Consider the following 14,532-nt stretch of genomic DNA (forward strand, 5'->3'; position numbering starts at 1 on the left):
CCACTGGATCAACAAAGAAATTTCAAACCAAGCAAAAGTGATGCCATGAATCGCGCTAGACCCGGAAAGGTCATGGCAACTTCCCTACAGACAGGACCTTTCCTATATCACATCCAGCCCTGAAACTTCCCCAAAAGTCAAACCCAAACTCGTCTGTAGCTCACCAGCTGTGGTCATCCCAAGGTGGCTATTACCAAAGCCATAGTCTGCTCCCCAGGGGTGACTGTCTCTGGTCTCTGTTTTGCTTGACCTAGGTCAAAATTCTGTTTGTTTAAAAAAGCTAAAGTAGTTTCTGTGGAGAAATCAGAACCCTCACACTCTGCTGGCGGGAATGTAAAATGGTGCAGTCACTTTGGGAAACAGTCTGGCAGTTCCTCAAAAAAATGAGAGTTACCATATGATCCAGCAACTCCACTCCTAAGTGATATACCCAAGAGAACCGAAAACATATGACCACACAAAAACTTGTACGTAAATGTTCACAGAAGCCTAATTCATAATAGCCAAAAAGTGGGAAACACCTAACTGTCCATCAGCTGATAAATGGATAAAGAAAGTGTGGAATATTATTTAGCCATTAAAAGGAATGAATTACTGATACATGCTACAACATGGATGAACCCTGAGAACATTAAGCCAGACATGAAAGGCCACATATTGTGTGATTTCCACGTGTAAGAACTGTCCAAAATAGGCACATCTTCAGAGACAGAATATTATAGTGGTTACCTGGGGCTGGGAGGAGGGAATGGGGAGTGACTGTTAATGGGTATGGGTTTTCTTTCTGGGGTGATGAAAACATTCAGGAATCAGATATGGTGATGGGTGCACAACACTGTGAATATACTAAAAACACTGAATTGCACACTTTAAAAAAACGTCAACTTTATGGGTATGTGAATTATATCTCAATAAAGCTGTATTTTAAAAAAAGAGGAACAGGTTATTAAGTGCTGACATTTATTGCTAAGGCTCCAACCTTTTGGGTTCCACAAAACATATACCTGAACCATTCCCTTTGGCTGCTTGGCTGCAAGGAAGGAAGTGGCACAGATATACACACATACCAACAGCCTGACTTGGAAGTTCCTGAAGGCCCCATTCACCTTCCCCCACATAACTAAGACATAGTCTGTGTTCCTCACTGTCCCTGATGCAAGGAGACCCACTCAAAAAACCTGCTGATTCTGCAGGTGGATCACTGAAGTTTCTATTTTCAGAAAACAGAATTATATTTATGGCTATCCTTTCCACTTTTGATATCAGAAAATCTAAGTGGCGAATTTGTTTCAAACTTGTCCTTTCCTTGAATCAGGGTCCTAAAAGTTATCTACTTCTCCCACCTGTCTGATGTTCCTTTAAATGCTTCGTTTTATAATAAAAGATGCTTTTATGAGCAAATTGCCCCAAGTCCTTCTGGTTGAAGGTATGATCCAGTTTCAAAACAAAAACGTTCCACCCATTAGCTGGCTCTTGAGGAAGAAGACTATTAATGACTGCATTTGTAGCTCTGCCTGACCTATGGGTCTTTCTCCAGAGCAGAGCTGTTCTAAAAGCTTCAAGGTGGTCTTTTACTAAATCAGTGCTTGAAATGGGGTCTGCCAGAAATGCCCAGAAAATAGCTCATGCTAGCCTCCCCACCTAGTCCCAGCCTCCATCTTGGATTGACCCTGGGCACATATGCCTATGTAGTTTACTCCTAACCCACTCTCAGGCACAGCAGACAGGCAATTCAGGCTACAGCATATTAGCAGATGCCTCAGGAAGGCTATGGTAGCCCTCTGCCCACAGATAAATAATACATCCTAATTTAGGCGAAGGAATCCAAGGAGCTGAGAAGTTTAAGGACCCGCCTATGGCTGAAATGCTAGTTAGGGAGTGAAAGTGACTAGTGCCTTGATCTCTTGCCTCCGAGTCTGGTGCTCTAGAGTGCTCTTTCCACTCCAGCACAGGGGTTCATCACTGACCACATCTGTCAGGCCTCAGGCCGAAAAGGATCTGGAGAACACCAAAGGTCAAGTGGGCCTGGACAGAGGGCACAGGTTTCCAGAGGTTGGGGCTCCCTGGGGGTGAAATGCCTTCCTAGGTTGTTTCTTGCATCACTAGCTCCTTCATTCACCCCTATCACACACTCCCCCCAACCCGCCCCCTGCCACTGGCTTTCAGAGACCAGGCTCCCTGCTTGTCCTGAGTTCAGCACCACGCTGCTATGCTTGTGTCTGGGCCGCAAGAGGGGTGAGAGGCACACAGTTGCAGACTCTGTAGGTAAGTACCACACAAAGCCTTGAACCTTTATTCTTTCCCTTTTGCCCCAGTTCCCAGGGGTCATCAGACATAGAATCAGACATCAGAATGTTTTAGAGCAAGAAAGGCACACCTCAGATTTCGTTGGTAGACACGATGGCCCTGGGAAGTGACGGGACCTGCTTAGGGTCACTCAGTAAGTTAGTGGCAAAAAAGAGATTAGCCTTCAGGTCTGTTCTGTTTATTCCTCTGTTCATAGGCTGCCATTGCCCAGGCACAGAGGGACCCAGAGGACTGGCTCAGACAAGCAGAACTGGAAGATTTTGCCCTTTTCAGAATGATTTAGTCTTTCCACAATGTGCCTGTCCCTGTGAAAGTCATCCTTGTGGCCTACGGGGTTTCCAGTCACTCATTTTCATCCATGAAGCCAGACTGGGACACATCTTAGGGGCGTCAGGAGCAAGAGCAATTTATGAAAGGAAGGTGCCTGAGAAGCAAGAACAGGCCCTGGGTAGGAAAAAAGAGTCATTTAGCCCCTCAGATTCAAACTCTCAAGTCTCATAAATAGAAGGAACTGAGCAGCAAAGAAGAGTGGAAGACTGGCAACATGATTTTTGTATTGACATTTGGTTCTTAATAATAACATCCAAAATGTGTTCTGTTCTTACAGTGCTGCAACTGGGACTGCATCGGGCGAGGGTATATGTTGCCGGAGTCTCCCCTGGGAAGTGGGGAGGAGCTGGTGCTGAGAGACACTGATTTCTCTTTGGGACCTATATGCAGCCAGGTGGACAGCTGCAGCAGGTACCTTGGCCCTGGTAGGGGGTGGGGAGGCAATCCCAGCTGGCCTGCAAACACATGGGCAGAGTCCCTTGCCCCCAACCCACAAGAAAATGGTTGCTGATGGGGCCAGCAGTGGCAGCTCCAGGAGAGTAGAGGGAAGGCTGGGATGTTACATTCTTGAGGCTTTCACAGGTACATGTCATCGTAGCCCGGCGGGAGGAGATGGTCTGGGTCAGGTCTGGAATGGAAAGAGGGGCTGGTGAGTTGGGGCGATGGAGAGCCAGGGGGCACACAGGGTCCTGAATGGAGGGAGCCTGCCTCCAGAATGATGTGGTGGTTTGTGCAGTTCAAGAGCATGCACTCTAGAGTTGGGTCTGAATTCTTATTCTCCCACCTTGGATAAGTTACTTCATCTTTCAGGGTCTTGATTTCTGCATCTATGAAATGTGGACAGTAATATCTACCCACAAGTGTTGACATAAGGATCCAATGAGTTCCTGACACATACAAAAAGTCCATTAAGTGTGACTAGCAACCACTCCTCTGAGTCCTCCCTGACTGGAGCTGGGGAAGGGATGGATGCACTGAGGAATGGGAAGCTCCTGGAAGGCTCCAGGGAGGCATCAGGCAGGTGCCTGGAGGAGGCTCCACTCTCTTGGCAGCAGGGGACAGAGTTAGTGGTGACTCTGCACCTGGCATCAGACGCCTTCATTCCTGCAATGCTGAGCTGAGCTGCCATCAGGTCCTACTTCTCAGCATACCTGACTGAATACCTACCCAGATGGGCTGGTCCCAATGGGTCCAAAGGGGTCAAAGCGTGCTCCCGGGGGCACAGCGCCTGGAGGAAGCCGGTTTGGGAGGCCCGATGATGGGTCAATAAGTGCTCTCGGGAAGCCGGATCTCAGGGGATCCACGATCATGCCACCTCTCCGACATCTGAGGCAAGAAGGAACGATGGGTAAGCAAATGTGGCAAGCAGCTGTTGGAGAAGGAGTGAAGGTGGTGAGAATGGACTAAAAATGACTGGGACATCAACTCTGGATGGTTCTAGCAGACACACGTGGATGGCTGCCTGAGTACCAGCAGGAAGTGGCAAGAGCAACCACACAAAGAGCGCACCTTCTCTGGCAATCCTGGCCTGTACTTTCAGCTCTACAGGCTCCCTGAACCCACAAAATTGAGATCCCTGCCATCTCCTGCACCCAAGGGGGACAATTTGATACAGAACATGGGCCAGAACTTGTCAAGGTCAATGCAGAACCATCACAAGGCTCTGCAGGTTACTACTTTAGGTCTAAGGACTAATGAATTGAGACAATTCATGATGCTAGCTTTTTTGCTTTGTTTCCTTAAAGGGTCTCAGGGCAATCCATAATTTGGTTGCCCAAGTCTGGCTCCTGACAGCATCTGTCCCTCATGGAGTTCCATGGATCCGACCTCATGGCTCAAACTAGGATGAATAAGCTGACGTTCCCCAAACTTCGAAGTCACTGTTCAAGCTTAACTGCCAACTTATATGATTTCCCCATGGTCTAAAAGCGAGACACGCAAGCTGGGGACACTTTGCAGCAGAGGTTAAAATCTAAAAGCATTCAGAGAAGACAGTGCCTAGCTGAGGCTGAAATAACTTTGTTGGGGACTTGACAAGAACCACACCAGAGTCTAATGGGGATCAGAGACTCCCCTTACCAAGTGAGGTGACCTCTGAATAGCCCTGAACTGCCCTCAGGTCCGTAGCCCACTGTGTGTTCTTCAGTCTGCACCTGATAGATCCCCATGGTATCCTTCCATCCAAGGGATAGCCGCTGTCTTCCACCAAAACAAGCAGGGCCAGAAAACAACAGAGGAGCTGCCCACTGGGCTTGCTCAGCCACTCCCCAACACTCAGAGCCCTCCTGCACTGCTCCAGGTATGGCAGAGCAGAACAGCGGCAATGCTTTCTCAGCCACTCAGCAACAACTGCTTCCTTCACCACAAAGGAAGACTGATGAAAAGCTCTAAAATTAGAAGATGAGCTTGGGCTGAATGGCCATAAGAGCAAGTCGTGTTGCTGTCACCTCCCCAGCAGTACTCACCCAAAGGGGTCTAGGTCCTCTCCCCCAACAGCAAATGGGACCAGAGGATCACACCTGAAACAAACAAGGGACAATTACTGAAGTCCCAGAGCAGCCTGGCACCTGGGCTCCCAGAGGTCCAAACCTGATGCCTTTGGGGACACAAATGTACTCCCAGGCATGGAGGACAGGGGAAGCCCCTGCATGAGACCAGAACACAAGGGACATTTCAAAGTGGTCCTTGGCACAGACTAACACTCAAATTATTACAATGGCAATTACGCGAAAAAAGCTGGACATAAAACTAGAAACATGGAGGATCCCAATAAAGTAGAAAGATACAAATATGAACAGTGGTAACCAGATAAATTTTATTTTATTCATACCTTTCTCAGGCTCCTAAAGTTTGTACAAAGAACCAAGAACATTTAGATCAGAAAAATACTATTCTAAAACCCCAAACCAAAAGCTCAGATTTAAAAGCGTCAAAGGATGGAGTGAGATGGGTGCTCATATACAACTAGCACTGTGCTTCTCAACCTTCTTCTCATTATGGCCCCTGCATGAAATATTAATATCACAGATACTGCACTGGATAGCCACAAACCATTGTAATTTCTAAGATTTTTTTTCACCCCCCCAACCAAGAACCAATTTTTGCCCACACTGAGACTGCAGGAGCCAGGAGCATAAATCAGTGCGTGCTTTGTGGAGACCAAGTCTATACTAATATATACATACACGCAAAATGTATCTGCTTCTCAAAAGCCTTCTGTATCTTTACATTCTGTGATCTGATAATTTTATGCCTAGGTATCCATCTTAAAAAAATAATACATAGGGCTTCCCTGGTGGCGTGGCACAGTGGTTGAGAATCTGCCTGCTAATGCAGGGGACATGGGTTCGAGCCCTGGTCTGGGAGGATCCCACATGCTGCGGAGCAACTAGGCCCATGAGCCACAACTACTGAGCCTGCGCGTTTGGAGCCTGTGCTCCGCAACAAGAGAGGCCACGATAGTGAGAGGCCCGCACACCGTGATGAAGAGTGGCCCCCGCTTGCCACAGCTGGAGAAACCCCTCGCACAGAAACGAAGACCCAACACAGCAAAAATAAATTAATTAATTAATAAACTCCTACCCACAACATCTTCTAAAAAATAATAATACATAATTCAAATGAAAATATCATCATAAAGACTTTAACCAAGGGAACAGGATTGGCTGTAAATGGGGACCAATTAGGCAGATCACGGTAATGCAGCCAAGGAAACAATGTTCTTAGAATGTTTTAAAATGATGTGGAAAAATGTTTATGCTCCAGTGTTAACTGTGGGAGAAAAGGGAATTATAAATAGCCTAGGAAATCAACTATGAAAAATGTATGTATGTGTGTGTGTATGTGTGTGTGTGTGTGTGTGTGTGTGTGTATAAATAAAACTAGAAAGAAGCATAACTGAAAATATAAACAGTGACAGTTACAGCTGGGAGAAGTTTCTTCTTTATACTTTCCTATTTTTTCCATATAGGATATGGCTATGGATATAGTAAAACAAAGAAGATTTGGTATTTGAAAAAGTGTGCTTTGGAATCTGCTTGGAGCCCCGGTGAGCAACACAAACCTGGCAGTTCTGGGGCATGGGAGACCTCAGAAAAGCCTGGGAAATAGCAACTAATCAAAGCTTACAGGTAAGAAGCCATTAATTAAGCAACTTGGAAAATAATCCAAAAGTAGGTGCTCCTCCAGTCAGTTCTACCTTATGAGCTGGAAAGGACACCATGATTTAGGTGGACATGACTTCCAAGGGAAGCAATTTTTCCTGACCTAGGTTATTGTTTCCAAGCCATGGTTCATGGAGCTGGCAGTTAAAACTTTCTGGTGGCCTCCCAACAACCTAACTCACTGGACAGACCAAGTGGTGCAGAGGGCAGCAAGCATTTTACACTTACCTCCACAAACTGCCCCCTACAGAGGAGCAAACAGAAGGAGCTTCTAGTGGCTATAAAAATGACTTGGAAAACAGAGCCCTGATGGCTCCTGAAACATGGAGCCATCTCTGTTTTTCTCTCCTAGGCCACAGAGCGTGGGGAGGAAAGAAGTGATAGAGAATAATGGAGGCTAGAAAGGCAGCTGCCAGGCCCACCCCAACAATTTGCATTCTTGCAATTGTCACGGCATATCCTTTAGGCTCACACTCAACACAGTCTAACTGCAACACATGCACACTTCTGTGAGCTCATTATATACATGCCCAGATCCTATTATAAAATAGTCTCAGTACTGGATATGCTGAATGAGGCTCTCGGGATTAAAAAAAAAAAAAGCTAATTTTTGTAAATGGTCTCTAGAATCAAGCCCCTAAAACTTCATCTGGTAATCAACTGAAAGAGAGTGCTGTACACTAAATGCTGTAGGCGCAACTGCCTAGCTGGGCCCACTGGACAGTAAGGCCCAGCTTCAAAAGGGGCCATTTGGGATTGGGGCCCTTTGAAGGCCCTTTGGGATTTGGGGGTGATCCTGACCACACACAATTCCTCCTTATGTGCTCTCCTCTCCTCTTAGATAAAAACAACACGCCTCTCTTGGGCACACAAATCCTGTTGACGCCATTCTTATGGCTGAGGTGGTCTGGTGAACAGGAAAAACCTCAGGACTCTGGGTGGGGGATTGTCTGGCTGGTTGGCAGGGGTCTGTCACAAAACCTTTGCACCTCAGTCTTTTACAATGGAAAATCTAAGTCGTAACACTCAAAGAGTCTGCTGTCATGGTGAAACATAGTATTGGACATGAACAGATCTGTTGACAGGAAAGGCCTGGAAGAATGGAATAATAGCAGCTGCCGATATTTACTGACAGCTTGCTTTGTGTCAGGCACCATGCTAAATTTAGTTTCTAAAATTTAATTTTCTGAATAGGTAATGCCTTCACCAGTTTCAAAATTCAAAACAATACACAGATTGAATTCAAAATTCAAAGGATAGATAGATCCATAATCTTAGGCTGGATGTTTTGGAATTCAGAATTTTTCATGTTTCAGAAAGGTCAGATGAATATACCTAACATATTATTGTGTAGTACCCTATAACCAATACCCTAATATTTCTGCAAAATGAATGAGAATTCACACAAAATGAACATATAAGGAGCTTCATGCCACTTCAGTTCAGGTTTTGCTACCAAACAAGGTGCGGCACCAATCTTATGAAAAAAACAAAACAAAATAAAACAAAAAAATCAACAACACCTGGTTTTCAGAGCTCTTTTGATTTCAGAGTTGTAAGATAAGATACTATGGACCTGTACAAGTAAAAAAATCTCCCTCTTAGCCCTGTCCTCCAGGCTACCCACAGACAACTAATGACATCAGTTTCTTGTATGTTCTTCCAAAGATACTTTGCATATATGAGGCAAATATGCATTTCCTCTACTTTTTAAACAGATGGATGTGCTGAGCTCCTTATAAACATTACCTTATTTTATATTTGCAATAGCCCTCTGAGGAAGTACAATTTTTTTTCCTATTTTACAAATGAGGAAACTGAGGCTCAGAGAAGCAAGTTTTCTTACACAAGGCCAGATGGGTAGTTAAATGGCCAAGAATGAATTCACACTAGGTTTACCCAACTTCAAAAGCCATGACCTTTTAATTGGTGTGTTGAGACCAATTACATTTAATGCGATATGTTTACATTTAGATCTGCCATTTTATTATTGCTTTTCCAATTGTTCTCTTTTTTTCCTCTATTTTCTCTCTTTTTAATTCAACTTCAGAGTTTATGACTAGATCTCTTTGTAGTTTTTTCAGTGGTTGCTTGAGGGATTACAATAAACAGATGTAACTTTTCAGTCTACTGAGAAATAGTATATTACCATTTCAAGTAGAAGGTAAAAACCTTATCAGCATAAGTAAGTCCTTTCATTCACCTTCCTTGTCTTATATAACATACAATATTGTCATATTATATGACATATATATTATAACTTACAATGAATTTGTTCTAATTTTTGCTTTCAATTTTAAAACATGTTTTAGAGAATTCAAGAGAACAGTCTATTATGTTTATCTAGATATTTACCATTCTTATTGCTCTTCCTTTATTCCTGATGTTCCAAGTGTCTATCTGGTATCCCTTCCCTCTGTCTGAAGAACTTTCATTAGCAATTCCTTTTGAGAAGATCTGTTGACTATGAATTCTCTTCGTATCCTTTTACTAAGAATATCTTAAAATCCTTCAGAAATAAAGATGACGTATTTGCTGGATATAGAATTCTGGGTCTGACAATCCTTTTTTCTCCATACTTTAAGAATGGTGGTCTACTTATTTCTGGTTTCTACGTATTCTGATGAGAGATCCATAATCATTCAAATTCTTATTCCTCTATAAGCAATGTGTATTTTTCTCTAGTTGCTTTCATGCCTTTCACTTTTAGCAATTTGATTATATTTGAGCATGGCCTTCTTTGGGTTTATCCTACTTAGGATTTGCTGAGCTTTTTAAATCTGTAGGTTTATGTCTTTTGCCAAATCTGAGAAGTTTTCAGCCATTATTTTCTTCAAATAATTTTTCTGTACTATACTCTTTCTCCTCTCCTCCTAAGACTTTCATGACCACAGTGTCAGCTCTTTTATAATTGTCCCACAGGTTTTTGAAACTTTATTTTAAAATATTTTTTCTATTTTTCAGATAATTTCTACTGATCTATCTCAAGTACTTAATCTCTCCTCTGTTAACTCTATTCTGCTACTGATTCATCCAGTGAAATTATTTTGATTACTGAATTATTATTTTTCAGTTCTAAAATTTCCATTGGGTTCTTTTTTGTACCTTGTTTCTTTGCTGAGATTTTCTATCATTCCATTTGTTTCTAGACTGCCCTCACTTCTCTAAGCATTTTAATAATAGCTGCTTTATATCTCTGTCACATTATTCCAACATTTACATCACGTTGGAATATTGGCATCTGTTGATTGTCTTTTTGTGAGCTGAAATTTTCTTGATTCTTTGTATGCCCAATAATTTTGAACATTTTGTTATGAGGTTTGGGGAGAATCCTGGTATTTTTGTCTTAGCAGGCAATTAACCCAGATGGGTTTGGGATCCAAGTTCAGGTTTCAATGTCAGGTCTGTTTGGAAAGCCTTTGCAGTGCTATCCAGTTGTGTACCATGTATGTGCTAACCAGTGGTCAGTCTGAGACCTGGCAGTGGGCTACCCTGTAGTTCTGTTCTCAAAGTCTTTGGTGTGCTATTTACAATCAGATCCACTTATGTACAGTTTGCAGGTAAGGCCTGGAGTCCACAACTTTATGGAGTTGCTTTCTGAACTCTTCCGTTTCTGTGATCTATCTCCTTGGTACCTTCCAGTTCCCTGGGGCTCCTCTTTTGGTCCTCTGGCCAGAAAGCTGGGACATTGCTTACCTTGCTCTGCCATGTACTCCCCCTGACAGTGCCTGTGTCCACATGCCTGTATCAAATGGAGGGAGAAGAAAGAAAGAAAAAAAAGCAAGTGGTTCACTCCATACTCTTGACACACAAGTCGTATTGGAAAGGAAGGGTCTTCTTCTTCAGTTTTAAGTTTGTGGACTGTCACATGCTGGGGTGTAAAACAATGGAGAAAAGGAAGAAGAAACATGGGAGATTTTCCCCATTCTCTCTTGAGCACTACACCCCATTCCTACTCCTTTAGCCAGAATGGAGGGCTGTCCTGGAGTGCTCTCTTTCCATGCCAATATCTAATTCCTTGTTTTGGGCATCCTTGAGTTCATACTGGAGGCCAGTATGGTGTTATTTCAACCTCTGGTCTTCTTTCCCAATCTATCTGCTACTACTTTTCAGCATCCTCAAATAATTGCTCCATGCATTCTATATAGCTGCAGTCAATGGGAAAGTCAGGAAGGAGTGTGCTTATTCCAGAACCAGAGTCTTCCAAACCTAGGCTCTTAACCAGTACAGAACATCAATATGGCTGCTTTCAGCACAGCTGCTGGTCTGCACTCACTGGTGATCACCAGGCGTAAACGCAAAGCTCTCCATCTGCACATCAGAGTTCTTTAGGAGTGCCGGCTGTGCTTTCACAGTGCATCCAGCAGCAATTACCTGAAGATTTCCAGACCCTGATCCCTGAGTCGGTTTTCATGGCATTGTTTGAGCCACCTAGGCTAGTTCTGTTCAAATTGTAATGTGCACATGAATCAGTGGGAGTATCTTGGTAAAATGCAGGTTTTAATTCAGAAGATCAGGGATGGGACCTGAGATACTTCATTTTCTGAAAGCTCCCACATGATCTGGCATTGCTGGTCTGGGGACCATCAACGGCTAGGCTGCTTCCCAGCGAGGGTACAAGTTCAGCTGGGGAATTTTTGTGGTCTGGGTTTATTTGCTTTGTCCTGCCAAGTGTGGAAACTTAGGACTGGGAAAATGGAAATGCTGATAGCAATAGACAACAGTGTGTGCACATAAACAAGGAGAGCACCCGTTATGTGCTCTGAGCAAGCAGGGCACTACACCTTTCCTTTTCCCCACCCCTAAATGAACTCATAGGATAGGATATCCTATGAGTTCAAAGGTGAACTGGGGACTGAGAATGGTTGGAAAATACTGCATTTAGGCTAAGTGAACAAAGATTTTCAAAAGAAAGAGAAAGAAAACATATGCATATACTAAAAAATTATAAGAAAAATGTCACCCATCATCTGACTCTAACACAATGACTATTTCTGCTATTCTTTCCTAGTCTTTTCATAAGCATATTTTTAGACAATTATATTATAATAAATATAATTTTAGATCTCACTGTTTTCCTCCACTTGTGTCCTATATTTCTCATGTTTGTCTTTGCTATTAACATTTTTAATGGCCAAATAATAGTCACTCAAGTGAGCAAATTTTTAAAATTTACTTAATCTTCTACTATAGGTATTGGTGTATTGTTTGTGGTGTGTGTAACTATAAATAATGCTGTAATTTATAACTTTCATGCTCATATTTTTTTCCAGGTTAGAAATTGATAACTATTATTCTTTGCCCATCCGACCACTGTATGATGGAAACAGACAACGTATTTCTCTGGTCAAGAGACAGAAAGCAGTTGTACTCAGGAGCTTCAACTGTACCTGATTTAGATGATTTAGAAGGTTAGATTTAGGTCCTTTAAGCTGATGAGATGTAGATAAGATTTTAGGCTGAGCTGATACAGTAAGGCAAAAGACTCCTCAGAACCCTGGGGGAGGGGAAATGTATTTTGCCTTTGGTAGAAATGTCCTCCTCTCAAGATTCCACACTCCTTAATCCCCAGAATCTGTGAGTATGATGAGAAATCACTCCTGCATTTGTTTTATGGCACAGTTGACCTCAAAAAGGGGGGGATTATCTGGGTGGGCTAATCTAATCATATGAACCTTTATAAGCAGAGAACTTTCTCTAGCTGGTGGCAGAAGTAAAGGTGAAAGGGAAGATTTGAAACATGAGAAGAACCTGACACACTGCTGTCGGCTTTAAATATGGAGGCAGCCACGTGAGAAGAAATGCAAGAGGTTTAAGGAGGTGAGAGAGAGAGAGGCCTCCAGCCAATAGCCAGAGAGGAATGGGGTAACAAGAAACTGAATTTGGGTTCAATTAGCTTACAAATGTTTTGGGGATGATGCCTTTCTAAATAATTTAAAAGGAAAAGGAGACTAACTCCAGCAGTGAAAAGGATGAGGAAATGACACCAAAATATAGGGGGAATGCGAATCAGTACTACTGTTTAGGGAGGCAACTGGGCAATACGTATCAAAATCTTTAAGAGGCTTAGTCCTTAATATATTAATTCTACTGTCAGGAATGCATGCTAAGGAAATATTCAGATGTGTTCTAAGTTGCACGAAAAGTATGTTCCCTGAAGCATTACCTATGGTAGCCCCAAATTAGAAATGACTTAGGCTAAAAATAAAAAAAACCGCTTGCATCATCCTTGCTTTTTCCTCCCATCATCAGGCCAACCCATAAGCAAGTCCTGTATAGTATACTTCCAAATATATCCCAGATCATCTGCATATCTGCCACCACCTACCACCTACCATCATTATTTCTTGCCTGGGTGCCTGTGTCAGCCCCTTACCTAGTCTTTCTGTTTCTACTCTTGTCCTTCTCTGATCCATTCTCTACAAAGGAGCCAGAGGAATTTAAAAAAAAAAAAAAAAAGGTAAATAATATCAAGTCCCTCTCTTGCTAAATACACCTAGTGGCTTCCCACCACTCCTGACAATGACCCCAAGGGTCTACACAAACTGTCCTTTGCTTACTCCTACAGTGTCATCTCCCATCACTCTTCCGCACCATGCTCCAACCATACTAGCTTTCTCTTTGTTCTTGGAATAATCCAAACCAAGACAGTTTCTTTTGAAGCAACTGCTGATATAGGTGCCAAAAGGAGAAAATACCCCTTTGAATCCCACGCCAATGTTTATGAGTTGTGTTTCTTTGGGCAAGTTGATTAACCTCTCTGTGTCTCAGTCTTCTTTTCTATAAAATGGGGATAACACTAGCACCTATCTCTCATTCTCTTGTTAATGAAGGTTAAAAGAGATTATATTTTATACTTAACGTAATAGCTCAGCACACAGTAAAGGCTCAATAAATATTACCTATGTTAGTTGCCAGAATCTAAGTAGGAGTCCTTAAAAAAAAAAAAAAAAGTCAATGGTTAAAGGGGTTCCAAATGGATCACTTTCTAACCAAAACATTTTGATGGCTTCCATTACCCCAGGATCCAACCCAGCTCCTTAGTACATAAGGCCCCTTGTGATGTGGCCCCCATGTTTACCTATTCTCCCTTCACATGGCAGCACAATATATAACCCCCTGATCCCTCCCCTGTCTATACACACACACACACACACACACGATGATAAGATGATTTCATAGCCCCATTTGTACCCACTGTTCCCCTGGCCACAAATGCCAATTACTCCCAATACTACTGATTTTTTATTAGTCCTTTAAAATTTAGTTCATCATGCATTATATCAGTGAAGCCCTTCCTTCTATATCCTATCTCAACTCAGTCCTTCAGAATAATCAACCTTCTCTGAGCCGAAGACCTCAGACATACTTCTTTCACGATTTTAAAAAGAGTTACGGTCTGGAATAAAAGGGGCAATCAGCCCTAATCGACTGTGAACTCCTTGAAGGTTAGGTCCATACCTCATCATGTATTCCCAGTGCCTCGCACAGTATCTGACACATAATTGACACTTAGACCCACTTGGGGCTAAGAAATTGTGTAGAGGATTAAAGCAAAGGTTTCAGAGTTAGACCCAAGTTCAAATTCTGACTTCATTTAACAGCTGTCTGACCTAGGGCAAATCATGAAATCTCTAAGCCTTAGTTTTCTCCCCTGTAAAATACAGACAATAGTATCTATTTCTCAGGGTTGTTATAAGGATTAAATGAGAATGTTTACAAGAGCTTAGCA

At 42.8% G+C, this 14,532-nt stretch overlaps 1 protein-coding gene across 3 annotated transcripts in view; it reads right to left on the reverse strand.

Annotated features, from left to right (window-relative positions):
* Positions 1 to 2,841: 2,841 nt before the first annotated feature.
* Positions 2,842 to 14,532, reverse strand: part of PSMF1 (proteasome inhibitor subunit 1) — a 46,583-nt gene continuing 34,892 nt past the window's right edge. The window contains exons 5-8 of one of the 3 annotated variants that reach the window (XR_010836597.1): positions 9,156 to 10,542; positions 5,103 to 5,156; positions 3,805 to 3,963; positions 2,842 to 3,265 (exon numbers count right to left, since the gene is read on the reverse strand). Coding sequence is in view for 1 of the 3 variants with exons in the window: in XM_059037188.2 (XP_058893171.1) it covers positions 3,214 to 3,265; positions 3,805 to 3,963; positions 5,103 to 5,156 (265 nt within the window). In the remaining 2 variants the exon portion in view is untranslated. Of the gene's footprint in view, positions 3,266 to 3,804; positions 4,007 to 5,102; positions 5,157 to 9,155; positions 10,543 to 14,532 lie in introns of all 3 variants that reach the window. The other 2 variants (XR_010836598.1, XM_059037188.2) reach the window with 2 other exon arrangements.

The sequence above is a fragment of the Kogia breviceps genome, chromosome 14 (assembly GCF_026419965.1).
Source record: "Kogia breviceps isolate mKogBre1 chromosome 14, mKogBre1 haplotype 1, whole genome shotgun sequence".
Classification (NCBI taxonomy): Eukaryota; Metazoa; Chordata; class Mammalia; order Artiodactyla; family Physeteridae; genus Kogia; species Kogia breviceps.